Source organism: Porites lutea, chromosome 2, assembly GCF_958299795.1.
Source record: "Porites lutea chromosome 2, jaPorLute2.1, whole genome shotgun sequence".
NCBI classification, from domain to species: Eukaryota; Metazoa; Cnidaria; class Anthozoa; order Scleractinia; family Poritidae; genus Porites; species Porites lutea.
In genome coordinates this window covers 622916-647057 of record NC_133202.1, presented here as the reverse complement: position 1 = coordinate 647057, position 24142 = coordinate 622916, and the positions used below count along the sequence as shown (strand labels likewise).

General features: G+C 37.9%; 1 protein-coding gene across 3 annotated transcripts; it reads left to right on the top strand.

The window, feature by feature from the left end:
* The first annotated feature begins 2322 nt into the window (after positions 1 to 2322).
* Positions 2323 to 18805, top strand: LOC140927322 (protein APCDD1-like). 3 transcript variants are annotated; one of them, XM_073376948.1, is made up of 4 exons: positions 2323 to 2477; positions 11114 to 11268; positions 11421 to 11547; positions 16004 to 18805. In XM_073376948.1, the coding sequence occupies exons 2-4, from the start codon at positions 11217 to 11219 to the stop codon at positions 17424 to 17426; spliced, it is 1602 nt and encodes a 533-aa protein (XP_073233049.1). In that variant the 5' UTR covers positions 2323 to 2477; positions 11114 to 11216; the 3' UTR covers positions 17427 to 18805. The 3 variants fall into 3 exon arrangements, with proteins under 3 accessions (XP_073233049.1, XP_073233048.1, XP_073233050.1); XM_073376947.1 differs by lacking the exon at positions 2323 to 2477 and adding an exon at positions 7612 to 7775; XM_073376949.1 differs by lacking the exon at positions 2323 to 2477 and adding an exon at positions 9335 to 10258.
* The last annotated feature ends 5337 nt before the right edge of the window (positions 18806 to 24142 follow it).

Genomic DNA, 24142 nt, shown 5'->3' with positions numbered 1-24142 from the left:
ATTTTACGAACAGCCCTAAGGACACTTTGTTAGTCTGTATTGAAATAGTGAAAGAGAGAATTTTCATTGTGTTTAAATATGATGAAATGATGTAGCCAGGAACCAGGCTTCGAACTGGGGAAAATGGGCGAATAACGAGGCAAGCGCGAAGAAAGAGGCCAACCGAGCGGTGGATTAAGGAGTTCCTCCTCCCCAGACCCTTACTCGGCTCTTTTCACTCGCCGATTTTTTGCGTCCGGTTATTCGCCTTCTCAAGGAGCCTGGTCTCAGATTAGATTTAATAAAGATCATTTATAAAAATATTTAAGAATGCATTAAAAAATAGAAAGTTTACTTTGAAAATGTGAATACAAGTTAATCGAGGCAGTCTTAGCTTGTGACTGAGTTTTAATAATTACTCGTTGGTTTAGGTGACATTGCGGCGGGTGTGATATGGTTTCCGTTTTTAGTTGATTGTACTTCCCTTACAGATTGTCTCGATGGTCCCATCTTATTCCTCATCCATATTCTGAGGTTACACACCCTCTTCAGAGGGAAATTAGATATTTATCGGCGGAACTGTTAAATTAAAAAGCGGTGTAGTTGTTTGATGATTTCATCAAACGTTGGATAGAAAATAAGGAAAAATAAGACATCTGACATTCGTGGACTCGTGTTCTGTGAAATCAATTGAGTCAGGTATATATTTTACCACTAAGCAAGAAAAATATCATGACTGATGCATCTTTCTGAACCAATGTACTGAACACAAACTTTAAAGGAATCGATATGGATTTTGGGGGTGGCATCAGTTGTTCCAACACGTTTCCGGCATTCGGCTTCTCTTTACCATTTCAGAAGCTTTGTACGTTCTAACAAGTAGTGAAAAAGACTTAGCGTTCTTAAGCCTCAATTATTCAAAAGAAATAGGTGCTTAACTAGTCATTTAGATAGTGGCATATGGCAATGCATATTATCGTATATTTCGCTGTTCGGCTATTACTTCCCTGATTGCCTCACACAGGCGAGAGGCGTTGGTCGTACATGTATACATATCAGTGCAGCCTTGGGTGAATAATACTCGGTACACAAATTAACGTTACAGCTAACTCGAATGGCTTCACAGTTTATCAGTACGTGACTATGTGTTTTGAAATCTGTCAGGTATTTCTTTCGCAAACAGCAAGAACTGGATTTTCAATTTGATTTTAAACATCTTCAATTAGATTTAATGACTTTACCAGATCTTTACTGCACGAACTTATCCCAAAAAACCACCGATTTTTAACCACAGAACATTTGTGTATGCCGGCATGAAAATATGGATGTTAGCATCCAGCTACAGGTGGTGGGGTATTTTGTTGATGTCTGCTCCAAAAACATTTCAAATACCAGTAGCTGTCCATTAGGTAACTAGCTGATTTACACGACAATCATAAACTCGTTAGCCACATCATGTACTGTTCACGTTTTATTAAATGACTTAACAACAACAAAAAAAATGATCAGATGCTAAACAAACGTGCATACTTAAACCTCTTTGGCCTACACGTTTAAGGCCTATCGGCGCCGGTCTCTTCATAAGCTGAGCCACCTTACCAAAGTCACTGTCGATGAGTTTTTATGAAGTGAAAAGCTTCAATCAATTACCATGAAATGCGGGATAATTCCTTCCGAACCAGGATAGCTTAACAAAGCTTCCGCTGTAAATATTTAGTACCCTTTCACAGCCAGCATGTATTCTAGCCTTTTTCTCTAAATAAAAAAGCCGATTTTCCAGGATTCTACAGAAGAAGGGAAGCAAAGTTAGGCACAGCATTAACTTCAATGTAAAAGACGGTACTCAAGGGTATATATGACCTTTCTATGAGATAAAAACCTTTCCAGTATAAAGCACGAAACCAGTGTGTTGCACCAGCAATTTTTTATTTTTCTATCCATTTTCAACTCTTTAAAATTATTATTCATGTATAAAATGATGTTTTAAACGTGAGAATAAAGTGGAAAACTAATTTAAAACACTTGCCTTACATATGAACCTTTTAAAAAACAAAATACCGTAGCATGATTGATTTAACAGTTGGCGGTCAGAAATCGTAAAGCTTTCAAACTCTACAGATTCCCGCGTGATCAAGGGCGAAGAATGGAATAGTGAGGCATAATACAAAATAACTGAAATGCTTGTGGCGAATTATAGAGATCAGACGTAGTTAAAACTTTAAGGTGATCTTAGTTCTAAGCTTCGTAAAAGTAACAGACACTTATCGCATTAGATTCCGCAATCCATGGTCTTTCCTTGGCTATGTAGGCTGTTGGTTGCACGTTATTAAACCAGAACACTCCTTGAACATGTGCTGATAGCAGGCTGAGGAAGTCGCAGCGAGCTTTCCTGGAGATAAAAACCGATATTCCGGAATTTTCAATAGAAATTCCTTATTTTAGATACGGAAAACACATCTACAGGGTAATTTCAAAAGCAGCTGTCCTCATTTTTAAAGGTGAGTCGCGTAACTCATGGATTCTTCAATTTCGAGCTGCTGATTAGGAAACATTGCATCTTGAATGTTTGCTCTAAAACTCTCCGTAGGCTTTAAACGACGAAAGTAGAACTAAGCATATAACCATGAAGACAAATATAAAAGGAACATAATCATTCGAAAGCTGAGTCACTTTAAATGATAGGCGAGGCTGCTGGTAAAAATATTGCGTGAGAATGTGGTTTGCGCCTGAAAACTTGCCTTGTTTTGCCCTCTTACACGTCATTTAACTAAACCGTTTATATTTACCTCTTAAGAATTGAATGAAAGTTCTAACCTGATTAGAGGATTTAACAAACAGGTGTCTTTATCTTAATTCCACTCCGATTTAAACCGATTCATTAGTAATTTTGACATTAGTAATTTAAGCTTGAAATACATGCTGAGTTGGTTGACATTTTCACTTGATTTCTCTATGGTTAACAAATGATTACTGAACATTCGTCTTAGTTCCTCTTTTCTACTTGGTTCCTTGAAGAAGAAAGTTTGCCAAGAATAAACACGGCCGATCCATGTTATAATCACTAGTTGCATTTCTAATCTTTTGAAAAATTCTTTTGTTGCGAAACTTACACCCGGACAAATATATAAATGGTTCTTCTCTTATATAGATTTGAGACTACATGTCAGTTATATTAGATCTCCTTTACCGACAAAGCACGTCGTTCTAAATGAAACACAGAAACACACCTCCCTATCAGTGGCCTTAAAATGTAAAAAACCGTCGACAATATCTTTTTATTTTGTAAAATTTATTGGGTCTACCAGTGACATGCCTCGTGCAAGAATGAAAGAATTTTAAGGTCCTTTCATCTTCTTAACCGTTTTCATGCTTTATGTAAGCCTGACACGAAGTTGTTACAGATAAGTAACAATGTTTATCTTCAGTTCTAACTGACAACGGCGTCTGTTTCTAAATCGGCTTATGAAATTATACGGAAGTGTCTACCCTAACAGGCTTGTCACGGATAATTATGAAATGAAGGAATAGATAGAAGTTTTCCTTGAGTTTAAAAAACCTGAGGCTCTCTCTGGCGATAATGAAAAGAATCTTGTTGAGACGCACTGCATTGTCAACAGTTCAGTTCTACAAGACTAAATTTTAAGTTAAGGCGACTAGAAGAAAAAAAGTTACTGACATGAAAATTGTCGGGGGAGGGGGGAAGAAGAAGTTTACAAGTTAAAATGATTTAAATAAAGGAGCATGAATTGTCCTGTGTCATGGTCGGTTGTAGTGAAGTGCTGTGACAAGATATAGCAAGTTTATAAAGTAGAGGAAATCCATCAATGCTTCCACTGGGAGTGTCGCACAGGGCACGAGGGTTGAATACCTGATGTTCAGTGAGGGGGGCATTGGGGTATATTAGAAACCGCAAAACCGAAGAAAAAAATCATCCAAAACCGCAAAACCGCAAAAAAATTCGGCCAAAACCGAAAACCGCATACAAAACCGTCAAAAACCGATACAATGGTGACAAGTGGGGCATACAGAGCAAACTAAACTAACACTAATTTCACCAAAGTATTTGTGAATGCCATGGACTTTGTCTGAAGCCTTCGTATCTTTTTGTGTCTGCTTAAATCATAGGCTTTGTTTCTGCCGCTCTCTCGAGCCCAGACTTTGCAGCTCAGTTTCCGAAAAGCCGCTAGTTATGGAGCCAAGTTAACTTAGGAGAATTTGCACATATGTCCTCTTTAGAATTGCAATTTTGCAGTCGCAACAAGCTATAGCTCTGGAAACTTCAATCAAAAATCTCTAATCGAACATTACCATTTGATAACTCCCCTCCTCGTAAAAAAAACGCAACACAATCCACAATTGCTTCTTCCGTTGCTGGCGCGGGAGGCACGTTGGAAGCCATAGCTCGCAAACTGACCAAATGGTTTCCCTGGTCTGCGAGGTCAAAGGCTCGCCGGGCGTCAAGGGAAACGCTTGATCCCCTACCATGACATTTATTTTGTCACGCATTCCTCTACATAACTTTGGCGTTTTGCGGCTATTCGAGATTAAGTGCTGCTCAAATCGAACAGAAACCGGAACCCAAAATAGGACGAAATAGGAAAAGCCAAAAACCACATCGGGTACCAAAACCGAAAAACCGCTAGTGTTTTTCACGAAAACCGAAAACCAGATGCTAAAAAACGAAAAATCCGCAAACAGCAATGACCACCAAAACCGAAAAACCGAAGTCTTTTGCAACAAAAACCGAAAAACCGATCTAAAAAATAGCCAAAACCGCAAAACCGAAAATCCCAATGCCCCCCTCTTCAGTGGATTATTGCATATACAGTATTGCCTCAGTAAGAGAGATATAAGTTGAGCTAATAAGGTAAATCAGTCACATAAACTGCGTTTCGGGTGCGGGAATTGAATTTTGAGCCAGCACCGTTGAGCCTCTGTATAGGTAGGTAATTTCCGACGACATTGAAGTCGCGACGATCGCCTTTGATAAAGCGACGATCTTAGAGATTAAAGCGACTGTCGCAATGCCATTCCAATAGAGTTTGACAACGTTCAGTAGTCGTCCCGATGATGACAAAGAAATCTGCCAAAAAGTGTGCTGAACGTTCAGAGTTTTTGCTTTGCTTATTAAACATTTTGCTTTCTTGATTTTCTCATTTCCGCGATCGTTATGGTTGCGCAGGTTAACTAGTAGCGTTACCAGGCAATACAGTTTTTGATGTGCGACGATTTTGCCTGAAAAACAGCCGATTATTTGATGGTTAACGCGACCTGACCTGCGTTAGTAGCGACCATACTTGAAATGCTACTGTGAACCACAAAAATAGCTTAATCGAAATGATCGTCAATGAAATTGTACCGAAAAGGTAAATTGTAATTAAAGATCAAAAGTAATATCAGCAAGACTGCACAGTCGCCCATCTCAGTGTATGTGCAATCAAACCGCACAGCCTAATTACGTCTAACAAGTCACTAACAAGGATGTGGTGCAGAGATTCCAAGGTTTCTGCCCTCCGCATCACAATCGTCCATTACTTTAATGTTAGTCTATTTTTGCAAAGGTGCGTGTTTCTTGACTTAGCCAAAAAGCTGGAATTAAAGTATTATCCACTGGAGTTGTGATCATTGAGAATAACAGCTAAGAGAATTAATTGGGGTGTTGAATGTTTCGATTACAGTCAAAATACAACCTGGAATTTTCTGTAAGTAAACATAGCTTAAGGAATCCTGCTTCCAGCTCATCTACAAGCGGTAATCAGGAGGGCAGAGCCTTCCGCCGCTGATTAAACAAAAGGGTGTTGGAAGATTATAGCGGTGACTTGAGTACTTTTGTCGCCGTGGTAATACGTGACAGAGTGAATAATCAAATTTAATATCGCTGTCTTTAATGCTGGGTAATTAAGCCATGTTTCTTAACGTTTCTCAACGTTAGCGCTTTCAACTGATATCATGATACATTCAAGAAAGACTCGACCATGAGTAGATAACCTTTGTGACTAAGTCCGCGGATAATTGACTCGAAATCAGGGCTTGGCCGAAAAAACATTTCGGGAGAAGTTTTTCAAAATTATATTAAATACAATCAACTAGCAAAAGACCAATACTGTTTACACGAAACATGTTGATTAATGTTAACGTTGTTGTGTTTTAGCCTTGTATACTACTTTCAAAGACCATGTATTTCAACAAGCACTTAAAACTCAATTATACAGTGATTTGTATTTAGTTTCGGAACTCCTGCAACAGAAACGCTCTGCCAACTCATTCTATATGGAGAATAAAATATAATTTTGTAATCCTGTATGCTTTTTTTCCCCTAATATTCTAGAACTTAAACATGACCCCAGTCTGAATAGTAAAACAGTGAATGGTTTGAACCTAAGAGTCATGAATATTGTAATCACATTAAATAAAAACCTTCAAAAAAAGAATGATATAGAAACTGCTGGCGGTAATACCATTATCCAGTTGTTAGCTAAATAGATATGCATCGGGGGAACTTGTTTTTGTTGAATGAAACACTTTCTCACAAGTTTAGAAGCACAAACATTGTTCATTAGAAAAGCTGGCATTATCTTCATTATTCAGCTATGTGCATCTATTTACGACTGAGAAAACAATCAAAAAAATTGAAATTTTAGTCTTTTTAGGATTTTGTTTTCAAACGTTTTAGATCTCAACATTTTTTTCACCGATACTTTCGAATATTTAGTATCACTTTGTGAAACTGATTTTTTTCAAAAACACAAACCAAATAATTCGAGTTTTGTATATTAGAATTTTGCCCCAGGACAACGGCTAATATTAAAATTTCAAAAAGGTTATAAAAAGAATTAACGAATAATCACCAGTTTTAGAAAATGCACCTTTTTTTTTGCCTTCAGCGACTATCGAGTGCCGAAAAAGATAATTCGTGTTATTAAAACGCCATGTTTACGAAATTTTGCCTTACATAAGTGGATAGCCCACACCTACCGGATATATATGTTGAAACATCTTTGCCTGGAATCTAGCCTTTCATATCTCGTGATAAAATTGAAAATTAAATTATTTTATAAAGCTTTTTCAGTCGTAACTGGTTCGGACGCTGAGAAAATAATTCATTTTAGCAGTGATTACAAAATTTAAATGTAAACATGTCATTATAAATGTGGTTTTGAAAGAAAGTGGGTAGACAATTTGACTCCAAGTCATTTTGCCTCGAGGAATCACATTTACAACGTCGGATGCACCTCAATTTATCTACTCTTATTTACATTCGTTCAAGTTGGAATTTAATTCTTAGCTGACGCTAAAAATCCTCTTTCGTACGACAGTGATATCGAACAAAGAAACAATTTCAAAAGGTTTTTTGTAGCTGGTAGCTGCGACTATTAAAATTCAAAGATACTAAATCCTTGCTTTTTCAAGCTTCGTGGTTTTAATCCATTTGTTCAACCATGCTTTTATCAACATATTTTCATTGTACACCTTTCAAAGGCGCTATAAAAGGTTCAATTTGACTGGCAGAAGTGAAGTGGTCACTGTCTGGAGAATGTATTCTATCAAACCTATCCCACTTCACTCTGTTTCCCCTCATTGACTAAAACTAAAAGTTCAAACCAGATTACCAATTTCAGTGCTTAATGATTTTAAAGCTATCGTGGAGTTGTTCTTTCCGGTTCAATGCCTCATAAGCGTTGGGAGTTCGTCTCAAAATAAAGTTTCGTTCGACCAAGTTTGCCGGCCTTTCAGCGGGGAAAATTAGGAGCCAGTTTCGAAGGGAAAAGCCTGATTTATTTCTGTCATTTCTGAAGGTAAGGCAGATTTTTTCAACTTACAAATCCGGTGATTAAGTATTGTGAAGCAATTTTAAAGCTTTTGTCAAAATTTCAATCAAAGGTGGTGCTCCTACAAATAAATTCTTCTTCCCAACGAAGTCCAAAAATTATCATATTAAAAATACTCTCTCATTCAGTCAATGTGTTTTTTTAGAATTTGTAACCGCTAGTCATTGCTCATATTAAGAGTTTTCCTTGTCATTCATCTTTTTCCTGCCTTTTATTTTTCTCTGAAGCCCTGAAAGGAAATTTAGTCGGCGAACGTCAAAAGTGTAAACGGAGTGCTATTTGATTTAGCAATTCCAAACGACATGGCGTACCACACATCTGAGGAATATTAACTAAACATGTTTGCGTGCCGAAAGTATAAATACATCCGATAGTTATGGTAGAGCCAGCCGAATTCATCATCATCAAATGTATAATGAGTTTCTTTCGGTATAGGCTAATGCGTTTTCCAGTTGTGACAGGGGTTAATTTCCACAACATCGTTCGGGAAGATTAGATGAGCTGGCTGGCAGTGTCTGGATCAGTGTTAGTATAAACAGATACCCTGCGCAGTCTGTGTCGCTACAATCAGTTCAAGCGTCATCTTAGCTGGCCTGTATTGGTCGTGAGAACTGCGATATAAAAGATTCCTTCGTTTGTTTCAAAGCTCACATAAAGGCATTCGTCAAAATATCACTGTAAGTACAATTATCAGGCTAACATGGCGAACGGGGAATTTGGGATTGATTTGCTTGCGCGTCTCTCCTGCGAATCTGACAACTGTAGCAAACATACTGTTTCCATTCTTTTACGTTTTATATGGCTAATATATTTATGCAAATATAACTCTTTTTTGAACTAGTGATACATGCAAAATACCTAGGCAGGAGTTTTTTTGGTGAAAGTGTTGGGCTCGAGATAGTTCCTTTGTCTTGTACTTTGTGACTTATAACCTCGAAAAAACCTCAGTGATTTCGAGAAATTCTTTGAACATAAAGGATTGATTTCTTATGTACCTTGGTAAAGAGGACCATCAAAATGTTGTTTATAACATCGCATTAATAACATTAATGTTGTTACTCTAGAAAACATTATTTAGCTCGTCGTTCTCGAATTTTATTTAGTCTAGTATACAGTAACTCATCTCCGTTTCATCCGGGAGTTCCAACAGATCGCATTACGGTTAACCTTACATATGCAAGACATTCTCATCAAGCGGCTTTAAACACATGAAATTGATTTGACATAAGCTACATCTTTTTTAAACACAACTAAAAATAGCCGATAATTCGAGTACAGAGTGTTTTAAACAGCATGTCAGTGTATCCTTGTCAGCCATCGATTTGTCAGCTGTTTGGTTTAGTAACTTTAATAACTCTTTGCTCCAAAAAAGAAAACGTTTAGCAGTTATTGAAGTATGGCATAAACCCACCGGATGAAATCATATGGGTGGTACATCCAAAGAGACCACAACTAACCACGTTATTAAGGTTTTCTACTAAGATTGTTCTGAAAGTCAAAAAAGTTTTCCCATGCAGTGTTTTTAAGAGGTGACCGTTTAAAGCAACAAATTGCCTCTTGTGATATCTTTAACAGACATGTTCTAAAAATGTAACATTATCTTGCCTGTTATAGGTTGACTTTTGGCCTTTTCTGAAATTTAGGAAAGTTTTGTTAAGAAATATAATGATCCGTTCACCTTTTGGGAAATTTCATGACTTGAACGGCTGAAGCGAACGTAAATGGTGTCATAAATACGACTCTTTTACATTTTCAAAAAACCCAGTTCAAACATGAACGGAATCTTGATGGAGTAAAATAGAATCCACTAATGTCGCGCGAGTCACAATTGATGAGCCTTCTTTGACTTCGTTAACATACTTCAAATTTTCACAATACGGGCACGGTGAGCATTACCAGAAAAAAAGAATCTCATAAAAAAAAAATAATTCTAGAGGGATTATGCAGGAAAAATTTTAAGAACGGAAGCGTTTCAAAAAACCTGAAAAGGAATTTGTCACATGATAACTATTAACTCAAGGATTTTAAACGCTAACAGTTATCGCTGCCATTATTTTAGGTAAATTAGAATGTTAACAAGATGACCATTGCTCTACTGTAGCGAGTCCGTAGACAGCAGAGAAAATTATCAAGAGTGAGGTATTCTTTCCGTGTCAGTGTTTGATCGGATTGAATGTGGCACTAATCTCATGTATAAATTTCAAGTACTTTTGTTCTACAAGCGAGAACATCAAAAATCTAAGTTATAAGATCAATGAGGCAGATAAACATTCCCCGAGCGCTGTGAAAACCATACCATCATTTAAGCCTGGAATGTTCTTCGTGCATGGAGAACTTGAACAGCTGCTCAAGATCAAGCAGGATGAGAAATCTAATATGTGAATTTTAAATAGCCTCTAGAGAGATGGTGACACATATCAACTGCTCTTGGGCACTACTATACATTGAAGGTGAAAAATCAACCGCATCTTTTTGCTCTCCTTTCCTCTGGGTAAAACCTCTATTCATTAACGGAAGTGGTTATGTTGCGTGATCTATCCAAGGCCAAGTAATCTACACCTCGTTGAAGTATAATTACTCCTTAATCATTTCGATTCATCTCTTTCAATGTCAACGTAGATTTAGAACAAACGATTGATCGTTATGCTTTTAGCCATAAACGCATCTCTTAATTAACTTCCAGCGGGTATATACTATACACGTCAAAGGGTGATAATAATCGATCTCCCTATATTCTCCCGGTCTGGTCTTTGGCTATAATTGGAGTTTTTGTGGCTTATCGCAATTCAAAGCAATTTGTTTTTATCTACATCGATGCATTTTTTTATGCATCTCAGCCGTAGAAAATGAATCTGGAAAATTGAGTTCATAGCGGACAGCATCATCCGTATCAACCTCCCCAAGTTGACAAAACACTGTATTTCTTACCTCGATTATTGGATTTGACAACAATAATTATGAAGAACAATAATGTGGTTTATCAAAGACTACTCACGTTTCAAGATATTAAAATTATTCGTTCTGGACAATAAGAGACAATAGGGTGGGGGTTTATGAAACCGCTAGCCTCAAGAAATTGACCTAAGGGGCACGCGTTGAGACGTTGACGCAAGATCTCTTACGAGATAATTAGGTTAGTGTTGAACCAATATAACACAACTTCACCTTCACGGCTTGACAAAGTACATGCTTCACTATAATCTCCATGCAATTTTAAGAATCTGGAGAGCTTTGCCTAACAACAGGATTTAACAATTGACCTCTTAAGGATAAAAACTTTGTTCTTTCTTCCTACATGCACTCAGACGAAACAGTACAGTCAAGAAGGCTGACCATTATCCTGAGTTTGCGAATTTCAGCTGAAACTTAAACCTCCGCGACAGAGAGAACGATTCCAGCACCACGAAAATGACGAAGTCTCACCTTACAGCTTTGCTGACGTTAGTTTTCATTCTTTCAGGTAGGTGGTTATCGACTGCTCTTGTTTAGTCCAGTAATCGATTTCCAAAATAGCAAAACAACAAAACCCCCATAGTTTGGTACAAGTTTTATTGTCGTTTGATAAGAATCTAAACCATCGCTCTGTTGTTTTCCTGTATGTTCTATATATAGTGCTCCGCGAATGTACAGCAAGTGAGAGGAATTGTCTTCAAATTGTTCGGTACATGTACCACAGCCTTGGACTAAGAACTCGAGGGATCGAAAACTCTAATTTAGCAGGAGAGTGGACCTCATCGAGGTAAGAAAGCTTAACTACCGGTAATTTTATTATCATTTACACAAGGTATACTCTTTCGAGGCCTTCCTTGCAGCAACAGTGCGTGTTGTAATCCGAGAGATTATGAAACGTTTTCAACAACATAATCCTCTGATAAGAGGCGACCATGCACTCAGCAAACAAATTTAAATTAGCCGTGCAATCGCTTGTGGCTATACCATTCGTAGTTAATTATTGTTTATTACTCGTGGTTATTTAGAGCGTAAAGAAGGTGGAGATACGTCAAATTAACTCGGCTTCAGCACGCCTTAAAGGTGACCGAAACTCATAATTGCTTTGATTGTCCCTTGGTCATTAAAGTAAAGATTCCTTTCATGAAAAAACATTTACAGTTTGGCAGCAAACTGGAGCTGTTCAAGACGAAACTCAGTAAAATTTTCGCTATTTTAATATTAGCTTGCTGTCCATCAACGTTTCTTGTAACAGTGGTTATTAAGTTAATTAAATATGTCCGACTGTGTGATTGAAAATCAAATGAAGAGAAAACGTCCGCTAAACGCTTCGCTTTTACTGGTGTTGTTTGTTGGTGGTCAATAAGGAATAGTTTGTTTATAAGCGTCATTGCGTATCACGCTATTCTCTTGTAACTATGAACATTGAGTTGGGACACCTCGGAATGTGAACAACGAATACTGTTACCGTTTTGTTGAAAGTTTGGGCGAGGCCCACTTGAAGTTGGCATAACAAAGTATTGCAAGACAAATAATTCAAAAACGCGTAATTTTATTCATTCTTAAAAGCAGTGACGCCTTTTCTTTTAAGGATAATTGTGGTCGAGGCTGCCTTTTTGTCACTTTTCGGCTTATTATTCCATGACACTTTTTATCGCGTGATTTATTGGGATTAAATTAGACTGAGAGTCGTGGCTTGCTTTGTTGAAAACAAACCAAAATAACATTTAGATCAAAGGTCGTTAAAGGTTGGAAACTATTGTAGCTTATTAGCCTGGCAAGGCTCAAACTAAACATCTTTTTTTACACGACACTTCTGGGAATTGTTTTAGGTAGTTACTCTATGTGTTAGTTAAGGCCACAGAGACTCGCTTTAGCCATGCAGCATCATTTAGGTAGATAACGCTGGAAGAAAACATGCAACCACTGCCTAATTGGTTAGTTTCATTACAATTAAATGGTCGAAAATAGTTTATGAGTTTTTGTCTTCTTGCCAACTTTGTTGATGGAACAAGCAGTTCCCTTAGCTGACTCTGTGGTCTAAGCGAGCAAGTATAGAGTTTCATAATATAGTCAGACCATTAAAGCCTTGGCCGAGAGCCTGTCAAGCCTAGCTGAGTTTTGCCAGCTCATGATTATTGTAATTTAATCATATCTTAATTACCCGAAAGAATGTAGCTGATATTGGATAAAACTGAGCAAGAATCAAAAGAAGAGTTGAACATCATAAGTAGTTTGAATGAACATGGAAACATATCTACTGTTTTTTTGTTTTTTTTTTCACAAAACTCGGTCACATTTATTTCAGTCTTAGTTTGAACTGGTGCATCATTGCAGACCCCTTCAGTATAAATGGCCCAGAGATGGTCCAGTGACTTTGATGTGCAAATTGTCTCTGCTAAGATAAGGTCTTATGAAATAAAGTTCTTAAGCGTATTAGAATACTTAGAAGGTGATATGGTATCAAGTGTAACTTATACCCTGTATTTACCCTGTAAAGCAACAAACATTTATTAGGTATGGCCGGCCGGGACCAGCAGGTTACAAAAGGTCCTCAAAGTAGCAAGTTTTTCATTTCACTAAAAGGGTAATACAGTTGTTGAAATATTCGGTTTAACTTCTGCCTTCACTAAATCTGACTGAGAAAAAGACAGACTGCTTGCAGTCTATTTCTGCCTAAGAAGTGTGGTCCTGACTGAGATATTTGATAGATAAGAAACAATGCTTTTATTTTAGTCTAGGATGAGCGCAGGATTTTTTTAGTGCTCTATGTCTTATGCAATAATTAACTATCAATTTAATACAGGTGAACTGAAAAATGTAGAGAAGTTGGTGAAGGAAACAGTTCAAGCTTTAAAAGTCTTATTAGAATAAACTGGCAATGTGCATTTTTGTACAGTCTGTGACATTATATATTCCCAACAGATGGTCCTTGAAAATCTAATGTGGTCCTTGAAAAGTCCTTGAAAAATGGTTGCAGTTTTTTGTATGAACCCTGTTAAAGTATTTTAGAGTTATTTCCGTGATCACCTAAATCAGTTCATGGGAAATCTTTTTGCCTCAGAAAATCCTTAAAAACCGTGTGTTATCAGATACCAAAGTGACCTTGTAAATGTCACATTTAAGACTTACTGTGACTGTTAAACCCCTATTCTTGCCGCAAAAAACCCTGAGTCACATACTGACCTAGTCTTTAAACAGAGCGCAAGCTAATTCTATAAGAACCTAAGCGAAAAGAATTATAATTGCAGTTTAAGGTATTGAAAAATTTAGTTCTCTGCACAGATCAGTAAAATACGGCCAAATTTTACTATAACTTCAAATTTGCCAGTACAGACGCATTATAGTCAGTTTTACAACCCATGAGTGGCAGAAATATAGGTGTGATTGCGAGTTTTCAACTATTCATTTCATCTCGTTGCCTTCCAGCCTCACATTTATTTATATCATTGTCTATTCTGAGGTGACATGTATTTAAAAAAACAGGCGTCGCCTTTGGGCCATGTCTAGACAGCAAAACAGCCCGAATTTTTATACAATTAGGTGGAAAAAAAACGCTGTGGCTGTATGGCCGGTAACCGGTCAAGGTTTCCAAAACCCTAAATGACCGGCAGTCCTGTATTTCGTAGTAAATTTTTCCTCTTTCCTCTTTCCTCTTTCCTCTTTCCTCTTTCCTCTTTCCTCTTTCCTCTTTCCTCTTTCCTCTTTCCTCTTTCCTCTTTCCTCTTTCCTCTTTCCTCTTTCCTCTTTCCTCTTTCTTCTTTCCTCTTTCCTCTTTCCTTTTTCCTCTTTCCTCTTTCCTTTTTCCCCTGTCCTCTTTCCTCTTTCGTCTTTCCTGCACTTTCCCGACTTATCTAGGAAAGATTGAAGCGACTCTGTTAGCAGGGTAGACTGCTGGTCATTTCGTGTTTTGAAAATCTTGACGGGCGGTCAACCTGAAAAAAGTTCTGTGTCACAAAACATGGTTTCGTCTTCTGAGCCCAGCGTAAACCAAACGCTAAACTTGAGATCTATAAAGCGTTTCAGAATCGCTTGACTTTTGTTAATCAACATAATGATAGTTTATATTAGCTGGTTTTTACGATTTGTGAAATTTACAGCAAAGACAAGACCGCCGGTCAGTTAGTGTTTTGAAAACCTTGACCGGTTACCGGCCATATGGCCACGCAGTGCGAAAAAAAAAAATTCCTGTGGAACGAGGGTGAAATCGGAGTGTGAGTTAAGGATGAGGAATTCATGGTAATGCATTGCAGTGGGTTTTGCGTTGCCAAGTCCGTAAAAGAGAGGAATTTAATGTTGGCAGATGCTGTATTTATAAAAGAAATTGTGCGGATTAATTTTATTTTGAAAGAAAGTTTTGTGTGTTAATTTTTCGTACGTACAAGTGCAACAGTTACAAAACGGCTAGAGACTCTATTTGACTGTTTAAGCGGCTTGTAAGAGAGCAGCGATTCTTCTTATTACAGGATATGTAAACTACTTTTTCTTGACGTTATTCTTCCTTTCTCAGTCAGTAAGTAGTCAGAGATTTATACCATTGATTAAAGGATAACCAACAATTATAATGTAGGGAGTGCTGTGTGAGCGGGTTCAAATCACCAGCGTCCAGGCCATACCATAAACTGCCGGCCGGGCTTATACACTGTACTTCGTAAGGGCTTTTAGGAGGGCTCATAAACAGAGGGGCTTACATCCAAGGGGGCTCATAACTGGAAAAAAAAAAAGCACCTCAAAACATGCTATACTAGTGCTGATCAAAATGTGCTTTGTGTTTACTTGTTTTTTATTAAGCTTCAAGATGACAAAATAAATGGAATTCATTTCAGTACAAGCTAGAGAGGGACGTAAAATCTAACATTTTTTTTGTTAACAGGTAGATAGGCTTATAATTTGTGGGGGGCGGGAGACTGATAAGCGGCGTTTGAATTTGTTTTTGTTCCTTAGCTCCGAGAGGTTTTTCTTCGGGCTGTCCGGGTTTACCCCTTCTCAAAAACCAACAATTCCAAATTCCAGTTCGAATAGGAGTGGTAGACCAGGAACCAATAAGTGAATGTGCTGTGACCTCTAAGTCGTTTTTTATTCGTTCATTTTTTTTTTTTAATTATTATTTTCTCAAAGCCCAGGTAAAGGTAAACGAAAGTTAGTTCTGCACTTGAAATTAGGCTCATACGCGGCCTCCCTTTTCCATAGTCATGTTCTCGTCATGAACTAATTCACATGTTTTTCTTCTTTTTGTACTTTTGCAGTTGCGAGGTCAGACCTGGTCCACAATTTTTCACAAGGCACATCACGATTTTCCGCAACGGAACCTGGGAGGGTTATTTTTATCGATATAATGACTCACAGTGTTCAGAGCCTAAGTTAAGCCTTCATGTGAGAGGTTATTTGAAATTGTCACTGGATCCTGTCAAAGACACCAACAAGGCACATTTTAACTTTACGAGAGTAAATGTTTATCCGCACAATGAACATGAGCAGCAAGAAATAGTGAATGTGTCAAACAGACACTGCCCAAACAGCCTTCGTGTTTTTAGATCCCCACGCTCTGGAATCCACGTGTTCGAGGTTAACTTAAGAGCGTTCAGAAAGCGAGCCTGTAGAAATTCTTTCGGAATATCAGAATCAGAGTTTTCAAAACTTAAGCTGGAAACGAGACGAAGGAAGGGCTCCAAATACGACAAACTTTACTTTGCTGAAATCCCAACAAATCGAGCGACTAGACATAAACCCAAGTCGTACCAGCTACCTCTACAAAGGTACAATGCAAACAACTGCACCATCTGTAGGAAGATCCAATCAGGGACTGGTGTACGACCACCAAAGTTACCCCAGGTTCCTCCTCTTAAAGTTGATTTGGAGGGAGAATGGGCCAGCACCACCTGTGAGACAACTCCTGGAGGAGCGTTCCAAACTCGTCACTTCAAATTTAATAAGGAGGCGAAAAAGTGGGAATGTCATTACTTCTTTTATCACGATGCTGCCTGTAAGGATCTTGAGGCTATTATACAATTTAAAGGCAGGTTTAAAGGTGGCATTTCTTCCAAGAAAGTAGCAGGGGCTTATGACTATGTGTTTACTATGACACAAGCGACTATAACTCCCACGTTGTCCTTTGTCACCGATCTTTTGAACTCTGCACAAAAAGACTCTTGTGGTAAAGTTAGGTGGAAGACAAATGTTGCACAAAATATCACACCTACATTTGGATGTGCACAGTATGGTATCTCTCTTCCGGATACTGAATATGACCTGGTGAAGATGGAAAAAAATCCTGAAGGCAAAAAATTGCTCTATGTAGGACAGCGGGCCAGTGATGGAACACAGCCTTCTTCACCATCAAGAAGACCAACGTCTTTTTACCTGCCACTAGTTGAATGCTCATCGTACAAATCAGTTAAATTTGTGCCGCCGACCACTCGCCCAACCACTCGCTTGACCACTAGAGCTGTTCGTCCCTTTTCTACTTTGAGAGAAAAACCTTTGACTACCAGAAGGCGAACTGATCGAGAGACTATTGGCAAGGCCACCAGCAAGAAAAATGAACAAATTGTTGAGAACTTTACTAAGAAACAAGGCGATATCGAGTTGGCCTACCGAAGTTCTGCGATCAACTGGTCTCTGTGCAATTTACTTATAATTTTATTCATATTTAACTTCGTTATAGCTTAGAAGCCGCGAGTGGGAGACAACGGTTTGAACGGAATGTCACGAAGAGTCGTTTTGTGCTATTTTGGAATCAGCTATATAGCTAAGACAACTATGAAGACGTTGAAACCATCACATCACAATGTAGCGTAAGAGATTTAAAAAACACATTTGCGTAGGAACGTTCTACGGAAAACTCTTGTCGTTCCACGACCCTTCGTAGCTGTTAGTGAATCAGAATACAGCATTTCTTACAACTAAGAAAATTGAGCCACACTCCACTGTGAAATTCTTACCTTTAGATATAAATGTAGGAGAAAGATGAATTCAAATCTCTTCTAAATTGCATGAGCTACACGTGTTCACAACCCTCAGTTCCACGTTTGTTAAGAAATAACATCTTGACTGGTATTATCGTCATTAGTTCCTTTCAGTTTTTACAAAGCAATTTTAAACTACATTTTAGATAAGTTGCCCATGAGCGGCGGGGCAACACTGAGAATGGAACTGAATTCCCGTTTTGAGTTTTTAATGAAATTGTTTGCAGAACTATCTTGCTAAAGAGATGGTTTAGTAGGCCATTTTCAAATTGCCCCAGTAAGACTCGGTTTTTAAGCGAGGCTAAGTGAAGCCTTGGATGTAAGGTTAATCTTTTATTCTCGGCATGCAAATGAAACGGATTTTCATAAGAAAGGTTTTACACTTGAACTCATTTTATATTGAGGCCGCTATTTGGAACTCGGAATGATAGCCTATCAAGTTCTCCGTTTCCTTCGTTCACCTTGAACATCCTTTAAACGTAAACTACAAGTGACATCAGAGGATTTTTCAGTATGTAATGCCGCTGTAGTATAATTAAGAGGGTGCTAATGATTTCTATAGTCTCTTAAAATATCTACCGCACCGACACGGTAGAGGAAGTAAATTTTAGAGTTTTTGGCAAAACTGATTTTTTGGTTGCCTTATCTAAGGTCTGTAAGTTTTATTTAAAGCGATTAGAAAGTATTGTTGCCTGTGTTCAATGTTTGGGTTAATTAATACTCGTAACATTTTTAAAAAAAACGGACGTTTTTTAAACATTAATCGATAAACGAAATAAATGAAGACAGGAACCCATTTATCGGAGTTTGCAGTTCCAATTTTAACTTTGCCTTGCTTCAACCTCTTCCTCAGGGCTTAGTGTCAATTTCCGACCTGCATTATTGCTTAGCGGTCTGTAACATCACTGCAGTCTGAAATCAGATTCGCGAGAATTGACATGGATCTAAAATTTAGCACGTCAAATAAAACGGTCGTGTTTCCGTGAAAGGTTGAGGTTAAATACTTCGATTGATAGGCTCCTGAGTTAAGGAAACAATTGTAGATAGGAAAAATTTTTAATAAAATTTTCATATACTCAGTTTATATATATATATATATATATATAGCATCTTTGACTTTCTGTTTTTTATTATTCCGCTGATTGAGGCTCCTAGAAGATTTATTTAATAAGCTCAAAGCTGTCACCTTTTTAACAGGCTGGTCCTATTTACCTCCAAACATTAGAGAAAGAGAAATGAGTATGATGGGTGGACAGACGGTCGTTTCTAGGTTGTTTAACAATGATCTTTCTCAAGTGGACGAGTTTTCTCAAGTTTGAGAGCGTGTTTTCCAATTCTCAGTACCACTCAAAGCGGATAACATTTCGAAAAAGGAAAAAAAACTACTTGTGAAAATTAAAACCAACAGCAACATCAGGTACACTTGTCCAATCAGCGAAACGTTGTTTGCAATTTAAGTTACATAAACTGTTTCGGCCTTCGTTTGGACTGATCATTCTTGTCATTACAAAGTTAAGAATTTCTCGGTGATATATGAATCAGAGACTCCTCAAATATTCGCATTTTGAAGGGAGGAAAGATTGGTTTCTTGAAATATTTTGTATCATTTACAGGAAGGAAGCGTAGTCACCTAAAATGCAATGACTCTGCCTTTTTAGAGGACCTGAGATTTAACAAATTTTAAAAATCACGAAAACAATGAAAAAATCATACCTGTTGAATCGGACAGTCTTCGCTCCAAAAGGTTGAAATTTTAATGCACGGTCGGTTCCCTTGATATTGTTTTATAAATAATTCAAATTTAAATTTTCTGCAATTATTATATCGCCCGCACTTAAAAATTTCCTAAAAACTATAAAAACTTAAAACAAACGTGATTTATGGATTTGGTATGGTGTGTTAAGTTATGGCGGGGCGGCCTGGTTATGGTTTGATTTTCACAAAGTTTATCAAAATGTGCATTGAAAAGCGTGAAAAAAACCCAGACTTTTCGAGGGTGCTCCCTCTTCCTTAGTGGGTTAAAGCAACTGAAAAAAGTTATGTTTATGGCTTGTTTAGTCGCAATGAAGTGCTCCGATTAAGGTGACGAAACATCCTGTTTTCTATGATGGACGAGTGCTAAAATACATTCAGCATTCCGAAAAGTGATCTCTAAAAAACTTAAAACGAGGGCCTAGCTTCAACAAATCACGCAAAGCCGCTTAATGAATGCCATGCCACGAACAGAGGCTCTTGTTCTAGGCGGGTGGTTTTGTGCCATATCAGTCAACTGCATAACCCTCTGCTACGCCTTCTCAGCAGTTTGGTTGTAGAACTGCCACTGTTGAAAATTCAACCCACCCAGGGATGTCACGATGCCTTTTTAATCCTTCAGAACAATCTTACCCAAAAAATAACTTAACCAACCGAGACCAAGATGGTTTTCCAATAAAATGATATGGAGCAATATTGTCAATATTACTCTTGCTGCCCATAATGTTGATGTTATTCCGTTTTTTTTTTTATAACAGCTAGAATAGGATGCATGATGTATGTGACCATTTTCCATAAGTGAGTGAGTACATTCTAGCACTCGAGCATCCGGAAGTATTCCAAATCCCGGGTCTCCCGAGTGGGTTAACCAAATCTCCCAAACTAAAAGCGGCTTTTGAAATTTTATTGTGCTAAAGCAGGAAGGGTGAAATTTAATTCCAAATTGTCCTAAAATCGGAGAAAATTTGGCATGTTACATTTTCGAGTGTCTTTCAACCAGGTTCTGTCTTTACTGATGACAGTCTTTCAGCCAGTATTTGACTGAATAAGCGTCCAAAAAAGGATTGTAGGATTGTGAGGCTAGTTTGTTTGTGTGGAGGGGTCGATGGGTTGATAAGGCTTGTCAGAAGCGAAAATAAATCACCAGAGTTTAGACCTCTATATATAGAGGTTGGTAAGTTTGAACTAAACATTTGCAAATGGGCTTAACGCGCCAGACAAAGTTCTGGAGAAGAAATAGATGATCTTCGACCTCTTGGCAAGCGGCAAATGCGGTGAACTGCAACTATTGCGGTAAGTTAATTAATAATAAAACCTAGTCTTCTGCTACAAACAAGATCAATCGGTAGTTTTATTGAATCTCCAAAAAATTCAAGCCAATCTAATTACCACCAAACAAAAATGCATCGATAAAAAAACTCTGTCCTTGATTCGCTTTGCTCACGCGAGTTTTATTTTCAACCTAAAATTGTGAGAAATTCTAACCCCACTTCCTACTATTCCGGTTTACTGAGTACATTTCACTTTAAAATATAAAAATATAACAAAATATAGCGATTTGCAGACTGACGTGACAACTAAGTACCATTAACAAGATGTAATATCAGAAAATCTTATAGTATCAGGTTGGAATTTTATTTTAACAGCTTGCCAGCTTAGTTTCTCAAACTTTTGAGTGTAGAATGGAATTGCTTGGTTGATTGTTGTTCAACTTCATCATAATACAGAGATTACAGATGATGGTATGACTTTGCTGTCGGCTGAGTGAAGTTAAGATGAACATTTATTGCAGACTTTCATGTCAAGGAAACCGAACTCCGAAAGTCTAATTAATTAACGCTAATCCAAGCCTCTGTTTCTGTCGATTCAACGAGGTGTTTTTGTTTTATGATTTGAGATTAGTCAAAAGCAAACAGAAGACTAAAAATATCTGCTTGGTAAGCGTGTGGATTTGGTTGAAAGAATCTTAAAATGAGCTTACACCAACTTTAGATCTGAAGCAGCCTCCGGTATACGTACAGATTAGACAATCAAGTCACCTCGGACAGGAAGCCAACATGTTTTTTCATGTTAAAACTAAATGTGTACTAATCCATAGTCACTACGTACTGTGTAATAAGGTTGAATCCAAACCGACTAGAGCCACGAAATTGCCAATCACCGGCCTTATTCAGTTAACTTGACCAAGGGTAGCGATTGTCCTACTTATGCTGCTACTTCTGTAGCCACAGCCATAGCCGCCTAAAAGTTTGGCCTTACTTTACAGACTTGTGTTGCTTCATAATTCTTCAAAATATTTAAACAAATGTTCAGAGAACGATGCATTTGAAATCTCTTTTCTAGCCTTTGGCTTGTGTCTTAAAACGTATTAATGCTACAATAAGACTGTAAGCAAGCTAGTTTAATTTCATTCCGTCTAGTACTGCACAAAGGATCTCAGCACTTTTTCAACTCCACACTGTCCACACTCGAATGAATGCTGACGCCCTGCTTTGTGCCGGCCACAAATGACTGATGAATTTCGATCGTGGAGCCACTGAGCTTTTCTCAGTACATCTGTTGCGTGCAAGTGAGATGAACCGAGATAACTTCGCATAATATGATTTAACAATTATTCTTTTGATAACCAGGAGCAGTCAGACATCACGGGACCTTTCGACATTTTCAAATTAAATTCGTGCTCAGCCCAGCTCTTAAAATCAGTAACGAGAAATCGAAGCGACGTGTTCCGCCCAGTATACTGATATTAAATGGATATTTAGTGACTCAACAGCCTGACACAAAAAGGATGATTTCATGTCCTCCTTCCAGTAAATAACAAAAAATGTTCCCAACATTTACCACAATGTGTCATATTTCTCTAAGAGGATTATGGGGGCGTATATAGGTACTTGACTTCTCACCAAAGCATAACAGTTTTGATGGAAAAGTGACATATGGCTTAGTCAGTCCTTGGCACTTTTAACGGATGACTTCCGACCACCACTTAAGCCTGATTTTAATGGCTTTTTGTCATAAAAATGTTGTGTCTGAAGAATATAAACATATTCATTCTCACGCACCCAACTAAGTATAGTCGGTTATAAAAATAAAAGTCACGAATATTTTTAATGAAAACTTGGGTTAGTGGCAATTTAACTAACATTGCTAGTTGGAAAATCTGAGCAAATATACGATATTTTTGTCATGATGGTGGCAGTAATGCTCTCTTCAACCCAATAAAATCCTATTAAAGTAATCTAAAGTCACTAAACTGAAACAATCAACACATTGATACGGTCTTTAACTTGGTCACGGACATCTCTCACTTCAAAGTGCACGTAATGTTTTGTCGCCCACCTTGCAATTAAAAATAAATAGGCGCCACAAAAAATATTTTCTGTGATACCGATCAGACTGAATCACCTCGTTGGTTATCTGGTTAGGAGCCTTCAACCTGGTCTTCCTTTAACTCAGAAGGTGGAATTACAATGTTTCAGCGAGGGTACTGCTTATTTTTTTGGAAACCTCACCTCACTGCACTCGGTTACACCCCAGCTCTTCCATCACTTCCCACTCATTAGACATAAACAATTAAGCCATTTTCGCTTTAACTGATCCAGGTCGTTGTTCGAGATGATTCCACAAACAATTTGTCAGTATTGCCAGCGTAATCACGGGCTTCGAGGCAAATTTTGTGATTTTTATGTGTGAAAACTTGAAAGTGTTAATAAAGGGACAGCCAACGCTTATGTTACTTTTGTTAATTTCGGGCGTCCAGAACAGAGGTATTTGAATTTCAATTATCTAACAGCACGTTTAAGACGATTGTGATTTCAGTTTGGGGGATTCGGAACCAGGGCCCCCCTGTTCGGAACCCAAATCGCCCCTATTATAAAATATAAAGCAGGGCGGGTAAAGGTTGGGCGGTGAAACGAGCGCTCCGCTCTTCATTTAATGTGTGATGCGGAGTAGGACTGGCACGAGCGCTCTTTCCGCGCTTCCGGTGCGCTTCATGGCCGGCGAAATTTTCCCTTTTGCAAACCGGAAATCCTATTTTCTTTCTGTAATTTCAGGCTTACAGTGTTAAATAGATAAATTCGTTTCACAACAATATCAATAAACAGTTTCATATGTTTGTGTCTGTACGTCTATAAGTCAAACTTGTTGGTCGTGTAATGCCAAAATTTGAGTTTAATTTGAAAGTGTTGAATACCTCCTCCTTCTACTAAATATCGCCTAATCGTCTTTCGCCGTTTCGTTTGCAAAAGCTTAACACTTCTTAACCTCAATTTTTACATATGTTAAAGGGGGATAAATTTTGTATAACATAACAAAAAATTAGATTGATTGATATAGTGGCGTTGTACTTCTTCAAACTTTGCTTCTCGGGTGCAACGTGCCATGGCGATTCGCGCAATGCGTTGCAAATCCGGCAACCGCATGTAAACAAAATTTATTTAGCTTAGTTGTAAGGTTTTTTTCTCCGTTTTTCTCTCTAAAACAAAACAAGGTAAACAGTAAAAAAAAAGGGGAAACTAATTTTGAAGTTTCGAAGAAACAGAAAGACGTATGAGATGTTTTTTTCAAAATTGAAAAGAAGGATGATGGTGATTGAAATTAGCATAATTTCACCTTGCACGAGCTGCACGCATTTATAAAGTACACGTCATCTAGTTATGAAACACG